Source organism: Polypterus senegalus, chromosome 2, assembly GCF_016835505.1.
Source record: "Polypterus senegalus isolate Bchr_013 chromosome 2, ASM1683550v1, whole genome shotgun sequence".
Classification (NCBI taxonomy): Eukaryota; Metazoa; Chordata; class Cladistia; order Polypteriformes; family Polypteridae; genus Polypterus; species Polypterus senegalus.
In genome coordinates, this window is record NC_053155.1 from 78,216,057 (window position 1) to 78,231,040 (window position 14,984).

General features: G+C 34.8%; 1 protein-coding gene across 3 annotated transcripts in view; it reads right to left on the bottom strand.

Annotated features, from left to right (window-relative positions):
* Window positions 1-14,984, bottom strand: part of pdxka (pyridoxal (pyridoxine, vitamin B6) kinase a) — a 49,990-nt gene that overhangs the window by 13,257 nt on the left and 21,749 nt on the right. For all 3 annotated transcript variants that reach the window (XM_039744034.1, XM_039744037.1, XM_039744036.1), the window contains exons 6-7: window positions 3,349-3,383; window positions 1,323-1,408 (exon numbers count right to left, since the gene is read on the bottom strand). In XM_039744034.1, coding sequence (XP_039599968.1) covers window positions 1,323-1,408; window positions 3,349-3,383 — 121 coding nt within the window. The remainder of the gene's footprint in view (window positions 1-1,322; window positions 1,409-3,348; window positions 3,384-14,984) is intronic.

Genomic DNA, 14,984 nt, shown 5'->3' on the forward strand with positions numbered 1-14,984 from the left:
ACAAACCACCTCTTCATTTACTGAAGGGAAAACACTTTTGAGGACAGTTGTTTTTATTATTTAGTGACCATATATAATTTTCACCTTCATGTCTTGTTCCATATTTATTTAAATGTCATTTATTTAATATAGCTGAATAATCACAACTCTCTCTTAAATATAAGAACATTAAAAAAAGAAAACAAATTCCAACTAAATATATTGTTTATTTCTTACATTTAAACTATCATAAAATTCTATAAACCCCTAGGGCCATAGCCCAATCAGCAGCATGGTGCACAAGCCAGGAATCGACACTTGACAGGTTGGCTACCTATACATGTACATAGACACAGTGAGTCGATTTGGAATTATATGCACATAAATCTTAGTGATATAAAAGCAAAAATCCACAAAGACATAGGAAGAATGTGCAAACTAAACATGGACAACAACTGGGAGGGGGATCTGAACCCAAGATGCTATATTCATGAGGCAAGCATGCTTGCAACTGTGCCAATGTGATGCCCAAATCATTTGGACTATTCATATTAAATTATTTTTACTCTATATGCTTTTAAATTTAGTAACTTATTTCCCATTAGCAGGATCATAGAGCTCCAAACAATATGAAGGATTAAAATTGTCAGTTTATCACTGGGCACGCATATAACTACACACAAAAAAGAGATAATGCAGCATTCCATAGGGCTATAGAAGACATTTCTCCTTTTTTGGGGAGAAGGCTTGATGTAAACATAAGGAGAACACAAAAATAGTTGTTAACCATATACTAGCACTGATCTATGAACTCGAGGGAGGTGAAACAACTTTTGAACCAATGTGTTACTTTGAGCTAAGCCTAGGAAAATGTAATGCAGAATTGACCAAATAAGTAAACAGGAGTAAAATGATAAAAAAAGGAAAACAGCCACACATAGGTATATATTTTCAGTAAGAAATAACTGCAAGATAGTAATTAAATGGTATATAATGTACAAGTTTTGTTTTATATTTCACAATTAACTACTCCTAAGCACACTCCTCCTGTTCATATTCTAAAGTCAGTTATAGACTTAATGGGAAACAGAGATTACCCCATCTCTGGATGAGTTAAATATCCTTCATACAGCTCACACATGCACTCATTCATTCACAATGTTTAAATTTACAGTTGTCAATTAAACTAACATGCATTAGGAATGTGGAAAGAAACTAGAGAATCTGCAGAGGCGAGAGACTGGATTGGGATTCAAACCAGGTCCCTGGAACTGTGAGACAGCAGTACTGTGTCATCAGCAACTGGAATTCAAATGATGAATATATTCTAAATTTTCACTTACTCAGCTTCAAACTGGTTTGGAGTAATGATATCAGCCACTGGAACGACTTTCTCTTTATAAACCGGATAGAGATTTTCTGGGACATACTGTAAAAGGAACACATGTACAAGAAATCTTGTCAACTTACAATAGCCTTAAGACATGCAAATGTTTAAAATAAGTTTATTATTTGTTAATTATGACTATTGCTATTACAGTACATACTAAACACAAATTGAATTCATTTCTTGTGCTTCAGATGTATTCTTTGTGCTATCTTCCAACTGTTTGTGCCTATTAGCTACTGTTAAATAAAAGCAAGGTGTAAATTACATTAGTATTTGCTTGGATACTTGTCCTATTTTGCCAATTAAGCTAGCAAAAGATTTTCCCAATAAGAAGTACAGTAGTGATATGCTCATTAAAACAGTAACAGAACTTGCCTCACTTGTGACAAAGGAGACAACACAAGTTTTAATAGTAATTAAAAAAAACAAAATAATGCATGTTAGAGAATAAAATACTGCTGCATTCAACAGCTATGGGAAATACAAGCTTCCTGGTTGGGAAACTCCTGTAAAATCCCTTCTAAGGGGAAGCTCACATTCATACAATTCTGACCCTTCAAATTATTTAATTATATAAATGTATGTTAGTCACTAATGGTATTATATGTGGCATAAAGTAAACCGATAATTACTTAATGCATTCCCTTCACATATTCTTATTATGAAAAACATGTAGAGGTAATCTTTACATTTTCATTCAAAACTCTGATTTGAAATGCAGGCGCACAAAATGAATTGGTAAGATGTGATGACACAGATGCCAATTCTGTAAATTCTCATACAGCATGAGCACGGTCTACATTATAATTACCAATTTTCTTTTCTTTTTTTGCCAAGAGTGTTAATTTTTTATTGTCTTAGATTACAGTACAGGTAGACTCTAACAACCACCTCATAAATATGAATAATAATAACATATACAGTATACTATACATGTGCATACATATATCCATTTGTCACTTAGGTATAAATATTTCAAAACATTCTGTTTTTATTCAAATGGTTGTGGTAAAGTAGTGGTAAACAGCAGGAGCTAAATACCCATCCAAAGCTTTCATTTTCCTAGTGAACTGACACCAGTATTCCATAGTAGGGACATACACTATGGGTGATGACAGAGTGGAAAGAGTGACAGTGCAGTATAAGAAAACCTCAGGATCAAAAAACTGCTTCTCCAGAACACAAGGAGACAGTTTAGTTGGTCTTAACATATGGTAAAGATGCCTCCAGGGAACTACCCAGAGAAGTACTCCAGGCACACCCTATTAGCAAGAAATTACAGGAAGAACTAGGACAATGGAAAGGTAGTATTTCTGCACTGACTGATACTTGAGCAAGTGGGAATTTCCCAGTAGGAATTAGAGACTGTGTACTGCTACTGCAACCCTCAAAAGGAAAGTAAATGAGAGTGAGAGTGAAAAGCCTAAAATCACCTGTCATAGAAATGGAAGGTTTATTTTTAAGAGTTAGACTTCTACACAAACAGATTTAACACCTTTGGCCTTAAAATTTCAAATCCAGAAATCTGAGAAAACATCACAACATTCTTAATTCACCTTCCATGGACAATTCAAGTAGTAACAGCATAAATTGATAAAGCTACTCTTTTGACACTTAAGGCAGGATGAATTAACACTGCCCATGTTAGGCTTTGAGCTACAAAGTTGCACAGAGTCAGACCACTGACAATTGTCAAGGACGTCCTAACCAGTTAGTAAGGCAAAACTATTAATAAAAGTGCTCAATTTTCAAATTATAAAAAAATACTGTACCTTCAAAGCATCAGTGGTTCAACAAAAAGAGGGTGATGTATATCTTTAGTACTGTATATAAATATAGTATATTTAAGGCTAGAGAGATATAATTTTTAAGATTTTGAAAAAAACAGACATGATAACACAGTTTTTAATATTACACTTCCATGTCAGATATTAAAATAGTATAAAAAAAATCATAAAATAAAACTTTTGGGAACTTACCATTGACCCATGGTCACCTAAAACTGGATCACAAACTGAAACAGAAAATATTAATAATGATTTAATTTAATTAATAAAATAAAATATACCAAGAAAATATTTTTATACATTATTGAGTTCAGTGTACTATGTTAATGGATTTTTGGTGCTGCCATTTCTCCCTACTTCAGTACAGCAAGTATAGAGCAAACCCCTCTCCCTCTTGGGCCAGACAAATAGAATAAACAACTTTTCTCTTTATTTTATTTTCATATTTTGGTCCAGGCATAAAATTAAAAGTATTTTAACATATAATCATGACAAATAAAAAATAAAATAGTTTTAGAAATGCAGGTGCATTTGTTCCTGTCAACATATAAGAGAGTTTTGTAATTTTTACTGAAAAGTAAATGTTAGACTGTATTTCCAGAAACTCCAAAGAAATTAAAACTGTTTGGTCTGGAATGTAAAACAAAGAGAGACCTTATAGACTGAGAGCTAAACGAGTTCTGCAGATATACAGTATCAGAAGACTGTATTGGAGGAAACTAGAAACAATATCATGTGATGAAATGCAGAGTCAGGAAGAACTAAAAGTGATGGTAAAACTGCAGATTTATTTTTTTTTCCTCCTGGAATATGTTATGGAGACAAGCATGCAAAACCTTCCCAATGATTTTTATAGCAGTATGGTCTGGATGGCATTTTATCATTTGTTATTTCCATATACTGTACTGTATAGTATGTTCCTTTATGTTCAACAAGTACTGGGCAGAAGGATCTTCAAAGGATTTTGAATGGGTCTGGGGAGAACTGACACTGTTATAAATTGACTGTTATTTCACTTTTATATTAGTTATGCGAAATTGATACATTGGTATTTGCTTAATGAATTTGTATATTTTTGAGTTTTGCTTATATGAAATAAGATCTAATATTAAAACAACACAAAGTTAGCCTTTAAAATATAAACTTCAACTAAACACTGCAATAAATCTTTATAAAAACTAACAAATTAAAATATTAACATTGTATGAATTTATGACTAAATTTACTGCAAGTTCTTGTTTAATGTTCCTTTAAATAGTTTTGTGTCTCAAACTTAAAAGGAAGTTAGACCAGAGAAGCAGAAGACAATGCTGAGTTCCACACATCTGAAAATAAGTAGTTGAGACTATACTAGTGGACATGCAATTACCAAAACTGAAGGGCTAGAACAATGTGGCTTTTCTAGCAAATCTTGATGTGAGGTACAACATGCAGGTCATAGGATCTGAATTTGGCATATCGTAAATCCTGCCAGGTAAATGGTGGTACAGTAATGGCAAAGAGAAAGTGTTTTTGCAAAAGATTATGTCTTTTAAAACTAATTGAGCATTATTTGAATGCCACGAAACATGTACATCTGCATTTCTACAATACGTTTTAGGTATGTGTTACAATTTGTAATATATTTGTAATGTTTAAGTGGAAGTTTGGTTCCTATTTTTAAATGAAGTAAATAAAATATGATTAACATTAATATGTAGTCCTATTTTCTTTTATGTAACTTGTATAGGATAGAAAAACAACACAATCCCAACACATGCACACTAAATGTACACCAATGATTAAAATATTCAAAATTAATTTTACAATCGCTGAAATATTTAAGGATCCTTATTTTGCAGAATGTTAACCATGCAAACCTAACTAAATTAATCAATTTATAAATAGAACAGGAAAAAATTAGCACATGTATTACAAACTTGCCTTTTCCATAAAGATAGCGTTTCATAAAAAACAAAAGATTGACTAGTACTTTGTTGAGTGGTAGTCTCACGGGCAAGATGTGATTGTCGAATAACAGTACACATCAAGGTATAGCTTGTTAAAAAGTTTACAGAAAATAACAACAAAATCCACTGGTGAAAAGGCTACACCTACAAGTTTTCTTCTTAAGAACTCACCCCCAACTTCATTAGAGTCTGTATGTTTGGAGTTGCAGTGTAACCTTTCTACTCATTTATCAGAAAAATACATAAAATGACTATGGAAAGACAGGCAGGGAGAAAAAGAAGCTAAACAAAAGACTTGATGCTAAGAGAAAATAGAAAGGTAAGATTTCTGCTATCAATTCAGGAGCTCAATAGCACAATATTAATAATTAATTTGTATATTATAATTAGCACAGCAACAGAAGAAAGACACACAAACATACATGTGAAACAGTACAGGTACTTGAGAAGTCATTCTTCCAGCCATTCTTTATGCAGCTTTCTCTTAATTCAAAATTAAGCTGCAATAATTATTTTACGAACCAGAAAATATGCACACATCGCTCCAATTCTCAAGTTCTTACATTGGCTTCCAGTTAAGTTTAGGGCCGATTTCAAAATCCTTTTTTTAAATTACAAAGCTTTAAATGGCCAACACTCTGCATACGTATCTGAACTTACCATTACCTACAAAACAAGGCGCATATTGAGATCTCAAGATGACAGCCTACTTAAGACTCCAAGGATTAATAAAACAACAGTGGGAGGTTGACCTTTTAGTTACAAAGCTGTGGAATGACCTGCCTGCTAGTATAACAGGTGCCACTTCAGTCTCAGCTTTTAAATCCAAGCTGAAGACTTACTACTTTACTGTAGCATACCTGGACTAGAGCTGCTGCTTAGCTGTGCATATTGCATTTCTGCCTGTTATTCATTTGTACAGAAATATAAGTAATACAATATTTTATACTATTATAACCTTCCTCTAGTCTGTTTCTCTTGTTTGCCACTGCTCTACTGATGGGCTATTCTTCTGCATATGGAAAAGTCACTTCGGATAAAGGAGTGTTGGAATCATTGAATGGAAAGATTATCTTATCAGACTGAATGGCCAGTACACACTGACTACAGAAAACCCAGGAGGGGTTAGATGGCCAGCTGGTTGAGGTCTCTAGGTTTTTTGACTTTCTCCTTCACAATTTTCATCGCTTTTGTTGTCAACTGGCCATAGCTCAACAATTAATTGACAGATACTGTTGGTTTCCATATTTTTTTTTGTTTAATTGGTTCTGCCTTGTTCTCTGTCTGTTTTAACAAATCTTCATTTATAGGTATACCATACCATACCATACCATTGGAGGCGGAGTGGTGGCTCTGAGGCTAGAGATCTGCACTGGCAATTGGAAGGTTGCTAGTTCGAATCCTGTAAATGCCAAAAGGGACTCTGCTCTGTTGGGCCCTTAAGCAAGGCCCTTAACCTGCAATTGCTGAGCGCTTTGAGTAGTGAGAAAAGCGCTATATAAATGCAAAGAATTATTATTATTATACCAGTTGTGTATTTAGTAATTAGTATATTCTTTACTTGTATTTTGACTGAATATTGTTCACAATGCTCTGCGCTTGCAATCAATGAAGAGCACCATACAAAAAATAAGTTGTATTGTTGGGTATATTTACTGATACTAAGTAAAGTGATACTTTAGTACTACCAATGTATAATCTGATTTTACAGAAAGATTTTTCCTTTACCAACAAGTCATGTTTATTTTAAAAACATGCACTGCACTCTCCACAAACAGGTGACATCGACCAGATTAACAAGAGTAGTATTGTTCTTTGCAGTTCAAAATCGCTTTCTCTACTTTGAGCACTGCATTCATTTCACGTTGGATCAATTTAGAAATGTGATACTCTGAGAGGCCTCTAATTGTTCTCATTCACTTTTAAGAAAAAATCACTCATGGTTGTCTCCAGGCATATATATATTATACAGTACATTTAGCTCTGTGAGACTAGTTCAGCAGTAACACCAAATGTTTATTTTTACATAAGCACACACTACTATGATGCAGCTCCCCAAGCAAGACTGAAATATCAAGCAACTTGTAGTAAACTCTATTTCTAGTTAACCTACTGATCTCAAACACCAGCTGACTATTGCCATGAAGATGACTGTACCTTTTTGCACAAACCCCCTGCAAGTTAGATACTAAGGGAAAAATATATTAAAGTTATGTAAAGCCTCCAGCCTTTACAAATAAAATATAGATTATGCATTTATGGCATACCCAGCTAACCTATGGTGTTTCAAGCACCTCTTCCAAGCTAAACAGCTGCTTCCTTGGTCCTCACTCATGTGTCAATATCAGGTTTCTTATTGCCAGATTTCCTCTCTGTAGCTCACTTGCTTGTCTCAGTCATCCATCTGTTCAGGTATATGAATAATCTCTTATATCTGAGCTCACCGCTATCCTATTTAACCTCTTTTCAATTGGCAGTTAACAGGCTAATAAGGGATCAATCTAAATAATACACCATACAGAGAGCTAAGTGACCAATAGTGACAATCCATAAAATAGTGGTAACCAAAATTTCATTGTATTTCAGTTTCTGCAGTTTTATCTTTTTACACTAACTGAAGCCTCTTTATCAATATATCCTAACTGTGCTATTAAATCAATAATGATTTTGTGACTCATCTTAATTTTCATCAGATGTAGTTTAAATCTTAACTGTCAGTGCCAAGCAGAAAATTATGTCCAGAAGATTAAATTGGTAAAGAACAGTAGATTAAAGTACAACTGGCATGCAATTCAGAAGAGTAAAAAAACTATTATGCACTCAGTTTCTGCCTTTTTGCTGAGAAGTCAAGCACAAATCATGTCCATTTACTTTTTTTCTACTACCAGTACCTTTTGCTTACACAGTGAAAAAAAACCATACACATGCCAAAATAAGTCTTGACACCACTTCTATTTCTTGTTCTGACCACCTACAGTGGTAGCAGCTGTTCAATGCTTTAAGTAGCATTAGTGGGATCCATAGGAACCAGGCATGCCATGACCATACAAGTAATAAAAGAATTTAATTTATTTCCCTGCTCATATGTTAGTTAAGAGGCACCACAGACCACACTTTGGCAAAAACCCCACAACTTCGAAGACTTGACTTGACCCACTTGCATGCCCAACCTACCTAGAAAGAAGTCTCTCTTTGAACTGCCTTTCCTAAAGTTTTTTTTTTTGGAAGTTTTCCTTGTCTTCTTAGAGAGTCAAGGCTGGGGGGCTGTTAAAGCCCATTGCTGCACTCCTCCTTGTTTGATTTTTGGCTAAACAAAAATAAATTATTATATTGTATTGACACAAAAAACATAGCTGGGCTGGGATTGCACTTTTGACTTTAGAAAGAAGATTTGGAATATTTACATTGAACACATTTGCTTATTTTTGCTATCACTACATCAAGAAAAGCTTCCAGCTAATTATTTTAAAAATAAGGAATGCATAGACACATCTCTAACTCCAACGATCTGGTAAATGGTATGGGAACTGTAGCGCTTGCATAACTAGATTCAGGGACAGTTTTTATTTTGGGTTTGAAACCTAATCAACAGCTGTTCATTAACACCGTAACTCTGTTGACAACTCAATGAGTAGATCTGTGGTGTCAGTGTTTTAAATTGTATGCATAAATACATGCATCCATAACAATGCAAAAGTCTTAGTTCACATAAGAAAAGTATTTTCTAGCTAGTTATATAGGCAGTAAGTGCTTATTTATTAAAAACACTGTATAATCTCTGAATAAAAACAAAGAAACAGTGATAAAATAAAAAGCAACAAGAATTTCTTGCATTTTTTTTTAAATGAGCTATGAACAATGCTGCACATCCTCTCTCTGACACACTAACACTGAGTAAGATCAGACAATGAATTTATGTCAAGAAACCCTACTGCAGCTCCTTTATAACAAAAGTGATATGTCTGCATAATACGCCTCACTGTGACTGTCAAGTCAGAAGTTTTTTTTTTTTTTTAAATCTTCTTCCTTTTTAGTCATTCTGGCATTGACTCAGACCATACTGTGTGTGTGTGTTACTGTATACCACATGGGCTGGACCGGCATTGTAGGTTTTGGTATTAAATGAACTGTCTGTAGAGTGTTTCACTGTTTATGCCACAGCAGTTAGAACTTGGAGTGTACTATACGGTTACATTTTCCAGGCCAGTGGCATGCACACACAAACAGTGCCACGGGACAGCTGACAGGAGAGTAGTGCATGTTAATGGGACAGTGATTCACGGGCCAATACCTTGCATTACAGGTGACCAAGGTGCCTTCACACGCTCTGTAGCACGCCAGGCTTTGGAGCAGTATAGGCCCCCTAATGGCATAGGATGCTCATTGCAATAGTTAGAAGCCATTACACAAGTGCAGTTCCTGTTGTAACACATAACCTTTTTTCCTTGCTTTTCTTGTTCTTCTTCTTTTGAATGCAAACAGCATTACACCACAAAAAGTAATGTTTGCAAATAAACTGGACGCAAGACAAAACCAAACAAAATAAAGAGGGTTACAGCAGCCTTCCATACTGTTTCCTTTGTTCAGACCAATGCTCACCTGAAATGTTTTTGCTGTTATTTATTTTTTTACTCCTGTATTGTAAGAATAGGCATGTGAGGACGAATTGGAGTGTACAAATAAATGTATTTTTTTATTTTGTAAATTAATTTTATTTATATTGTCACACAAATGCGCATGGGAGGAAGCCTAAGGGCTCGAATAGTGCCAATTCCATGTCTGACCAGGGGGTGGCAAGGTGCACGGACTTTTTCACTCAATCCTCTGCAGACCATTCACGGCAAATTCCACAGGGTACCTGTGTCCGTGATGATGTCACTTCCTGCCCAGACGATGTCACTTCTGTTTTTGGCACCCGTGATGACATCACTTCCAGTTCTGACACCTGTGATGACATCACTTCCTGCCCAGACCTTTAAAGCCACCATCTTTGCTACATGTCATCAGTTCTGTTATGGACTTTGATCCATACACAACTCTACAAAATCCAACCGTTTTTGCAGCCAGGGCATAATATACGGGTGGCTGCCCCAAACCTTTTTATATCTTTTGTCCATTCTTGTGACAATATCAAAAAGTAACATGATAAACAATCAGACAGAATTTATACACCAAACAATTTTTAAATTAATCTATAATAAAAAATTAACAAATTTTAAATATAAAAGACATAGATAAAACAAAACATAATAAAATAAAAACAAAAATTCAGACCCACCCAAGAGAAAGAGAGGACAGCATAGAGCAGAGGAAAAAAAAAACATTTTCCTCTATACGTATGCATATTCTACATTTTTTTAATTAAGTCCTGCCATGTTTTAAAGACATTTTGGATAGATCCACTTAGCAAGAATTAGATTTTTCCAATTTCAAATTATGTACAACATCAGTTTCTCAGTTATGCAAGGTGGGCTGGGAGTTTTCCAGTTAAGCAAGATAATTTTACATGCTAGTAATATGGTACAGGCTGGTACAATCTATTTGTCCCCATCCACTATAAGCCCATCTGGGAGTCCTCCAAATATAGCTGATAAAGGGTTAGGAGTGATTTGTGACCCCAATGCAGTGTGATAAATATTTAAAGACTTTTTGTTGAAAATTTTGTTAATTTGACATTTCCAAAACATATACCAGGGAGCCAGAGTGTTTAGGACTGGCTAGGGTTTGAATTTCACATAAAGGGATGAATAGTGGTGGAATAACAGAGATACACATATTAACAATTTCTAGCCCAAGGTTAAAATGCTGAAGTAAAATACTGTAAGTAACACGTTAAAAATTGCTTGCTTAAATACTAAGAGTATTTTGAAAGAAAATTAAAGATTGAGGGGTAATATAGTTATTCTTTCCATATTAAATATATAGAATTAAGCAAAACATATTAGGAAACCAGATGAACGGTGTGTGAACTGTAAGGAGACAAAATGTCTAGGTGATGATGAAGGAAAGTGGCAACTGCAGGACTTGATAGTTGTCATGTACACTGAACTTCCATAAAAGGATAAGAGCTGGACTTAAGACATACTGAGAAGGCCAAAGAATGTAGCAAAATGAGACTTTTATTTAGGTGTATAAAAGGTTTGTAAGATAACAAACCAATCAGAGTAAATATCAAATGTTGTGTAAGCATTAATAGAGCACTGTTATGTAAATTCAATTGTTTATAACTATGAGACTGTAACTTTGCTGATTGACCATTCTGTGGCACCTCTGCTTGGGAAGCCAACCATTAAAAGTCTGCTATGATGGAATATTTCCCCCTTCATGAAAAGAAATTAAAAGGTGCATGAACAAGCTTCCTCCTGCCTGGCTCTTATGGGTAATTATTTATATATGCTGTATGTATATTTAGGAAGATGTTTTATTTTTAATACTGTGGAAGAAACAAGTTAGTTGGAGTTCTATATACCCAAGCATAATTATGAAATTATTATAACTAAAACCAGGCCCAATAATAAAGATGGGGATGAGTATAACATTGACAAGTACTCATTATTTAGGAAAGAGAGTTGCCATTTTTCTGCTTACTGAATTTATTTGTATTTGATTAAAAAGCATTAAGGATAGGGGCCCGATATTGAAACTGTGTTATAGATGTCCTCCAAATAGAGATAGTAATTTCAATATGAATCTTTTTAATGATAATAAAATTGTAAGTTTAGAGGGCGATGTTGGAGGATTTTAATTACCCAAATATTAACTGTGTTAACCTTAGAAAAAAAAGATGGAGTACAAGTGCAGGAGGTTTTAGACATAATCAGAAACTCATTTTGACAAGGCGGTCAGCCTGTCTAGTTTTCAGATTTTGTAATAACTAGGATAGAATTCAGGGTGTAGAAAGTACTAAACAACTGTAGTCAAGTGACCATACAGTATTATAATATATTTCACAGTGTTTTGGTAGTGCACAAATTCAAACACTACAACGTAATATGGAGCATGGATAAAGTAATGAAAGCATTTACTAAGGAAGAGACTGAACATCACATGGTAAAAACAAGAGGTTTAGTGAACAGTAAACATGGAATCGGATGGGGAAGGTTTAGTTTCACGAATATTCTTGAATTCCATTGGGAAACAACAAAAGCAAATGATCAAGGAGGAGCATACAACACAGTTTATTAGATAAAGTAAAAGCAACATCTTATGTAAAAAAAAAAATGTAATTTGAATGTTCAACGGGAGGTCTGAAACTTGACATTACACCCAATGAGATAGTAGCTGTTGTGTACTCGCTGCTATCTACACATAGATTTTGTGAAACGTTATAAACAAGGCATGGTATATGCAAATCAGAGGTGGCTATAGGTGGAACAGATATAATCTTTCATTCTTTTTAGTTTCCTTTGTAATGCAGTATGTGTGGATCCTTTTGAATAATGTCTTAACACAACTCCGTTTATGTGATATGGGGTGATTGCTACCAAAATGTAACATTTTATCTGCGTAACATTCTTTGTGATAAACATTTGTAATCAAAGTGGCATTGTTGCCTCTTTCAATGGGGATGTCCAGGAAGTTGATGTGTCCATTCATTTCTCTTTCTATGGTGAACTAAATTGCAGTAAATACTGAATTGATAAGACTGTGTAATTCATTTAGCTGGTTGCACTGCAATATGACAAATGTATTGTCAACATCCAAAAGTTGTTTTGGATGTTTAGGTATCAACTGTGTTACAGCCATGCTTTCAAATTGCTGCATAACCAGTTTGGCTAAGAGTCCTGATAACAGAGATCTTATTTGCATGCCTTCTTTCTGTCTGGATATTTGTTATTAAAATGCAAGAAATTTTTCCGGCAAAGTGATGTTAAAAGCATTATGTCCATCATGGTCCTTCATTCGTGCCGTTATGGTTGGGTCATTATTTAGTTCTGAGAGTAAAGTCTCAATGGCCAGATGAATTGGTATCATGGTGTATAGTGACATGACATCAGTGGTTTCATCACCATCAATGGATATATTCCTCAGGCGCTGCAATGCCATCTCGGCGCTATTAAGTGAATAATCCGAATCATACGTTAAATGTTTCAGTATTTGAAACAGTCTTTTGGATGTTATATGTTGGCCCACCTGTTAAGCTGACCAAAGATCTGAATTTTAAAAGGGTTTTATGGATTTTTGGAAGGCCATAGCATTCCAGGCAGTTTGCAAAATTGGATTTAGTTTTATAATAATTCTGTACGTTTGAACGGTTGTTGTTACGGAGCTTATTCAGAGTGGTGTTGATTCTGTTCAAGGTGGTTTTTGTTGGGTTGCTGGCTAGTTGCTCATAAGTAGTGGTATCAGAAAGCATTCCCTCTATTGTAGTTATATAGTGTTCTTTGTCCACTATGACTGTCACGTCGGCTGGCATAATAACAATGCCAATCTCCCATTCTACCTGGTACAGTCATCCTTATCACAGTGGTGTATCAGAAACCACAGCATATATCCTCTCCAGATCAGGCATTAAAGTAGCATATTAACTGGGAAACACTCTGTGGACACTTATTTTTAATGCCAAAAGCAAAAAATCTGCAGTAGAGACATGAAACTCAGTACATAGTATACCATGCAGTGCAAGACCAGCTGTATACGTGGGACAAACATCTAAAACACTTGCAACATGTACATAAAAACATCGCAATGATGTCAGAAGGAAGAACCCACGGTCTGTGATACATGCACATAACAATTCAACACACGTTTAACTGGAGCATGATGCAAGTAAGATTCAAGGCAATTATTAAGAGTGCCAGACAGCTGGATCAATCATGGCTATCAAACAAAAACACCAATAACAGACACTTGGAAATAAATGCAGCATATGAAGGCTTAAAAAGAAGAACATCCAAATAATTAAAAAAAAGACTTTTGATATATACTGCCTTTGATTCCTTTATTTCTAATAATTTTCACCTGATGATAACACCTGACCATTGTCAAAAGCTCAGAAATAAAAGTCTATTTTATGCATAATGTCATGAGTGCCATTGTATAAAAGATGGTCATGCAAACTTAATGGTGTTCGAACTCTATAAAAAATTAAAGCAAAAGACTCAGCGAGAGGCTAGTGCCTAAGAAAACAATTTAGGATTGTTTAGAGTCATCATCATGCTGAAGGTATGTCATGATTAATTAAAACCAGTTTATGTCTCTCATATTCAGCATTCCACTGATTTTTGACCAGATACCCTGCACAGTTAACTGAAATCTCTCTTACTTTCCTCCATATGCGATTTCAACTCACAAAAAAGAGTTGTCAAATTCACTATGAAGAATCAACAATAATGCAGGGAACAAATATTTTAATTACTTTTTATGTGACCAAAAAGTAAAGTTTTGGTCTCATAACACCTTCTTCTACTTGATTTGAGAGTCTCCTGCATGTCTTCTTGCAATGTCTAGCTCTCATGTGAGAAAAAAGTAAAAAAAAGTTCCCAGGCAACAGTTGTTGTATGCACAATTTCACTCAGTTGAACCACAGCTGCTTGTAATCAATCCCTTTAGAGTTGTCATACATCTCTTGGTGGCCTTCCTCAGTACTGCTCACTCTAACACATACACAAACACAACACTGGCATGCTTGTACTCACACAACACCAGTATAGAGTCACCAGTTAACTTAACTTACACGCCTTTGGTAATACAGGATTCAAACCCATGAACATATACACAGAAAGTGTAAACTCCACATAGACAAAAACAGGATAAAAACCTAAAATGTTTGATCTGCTGAAGCAGTAGTGTTTACCACTACGCTTCCATGCTGCCCATCATATGTTAGATATGACAAGATTTTCAATAAACTGAACTGCTGCACACCATGTCTTGCAA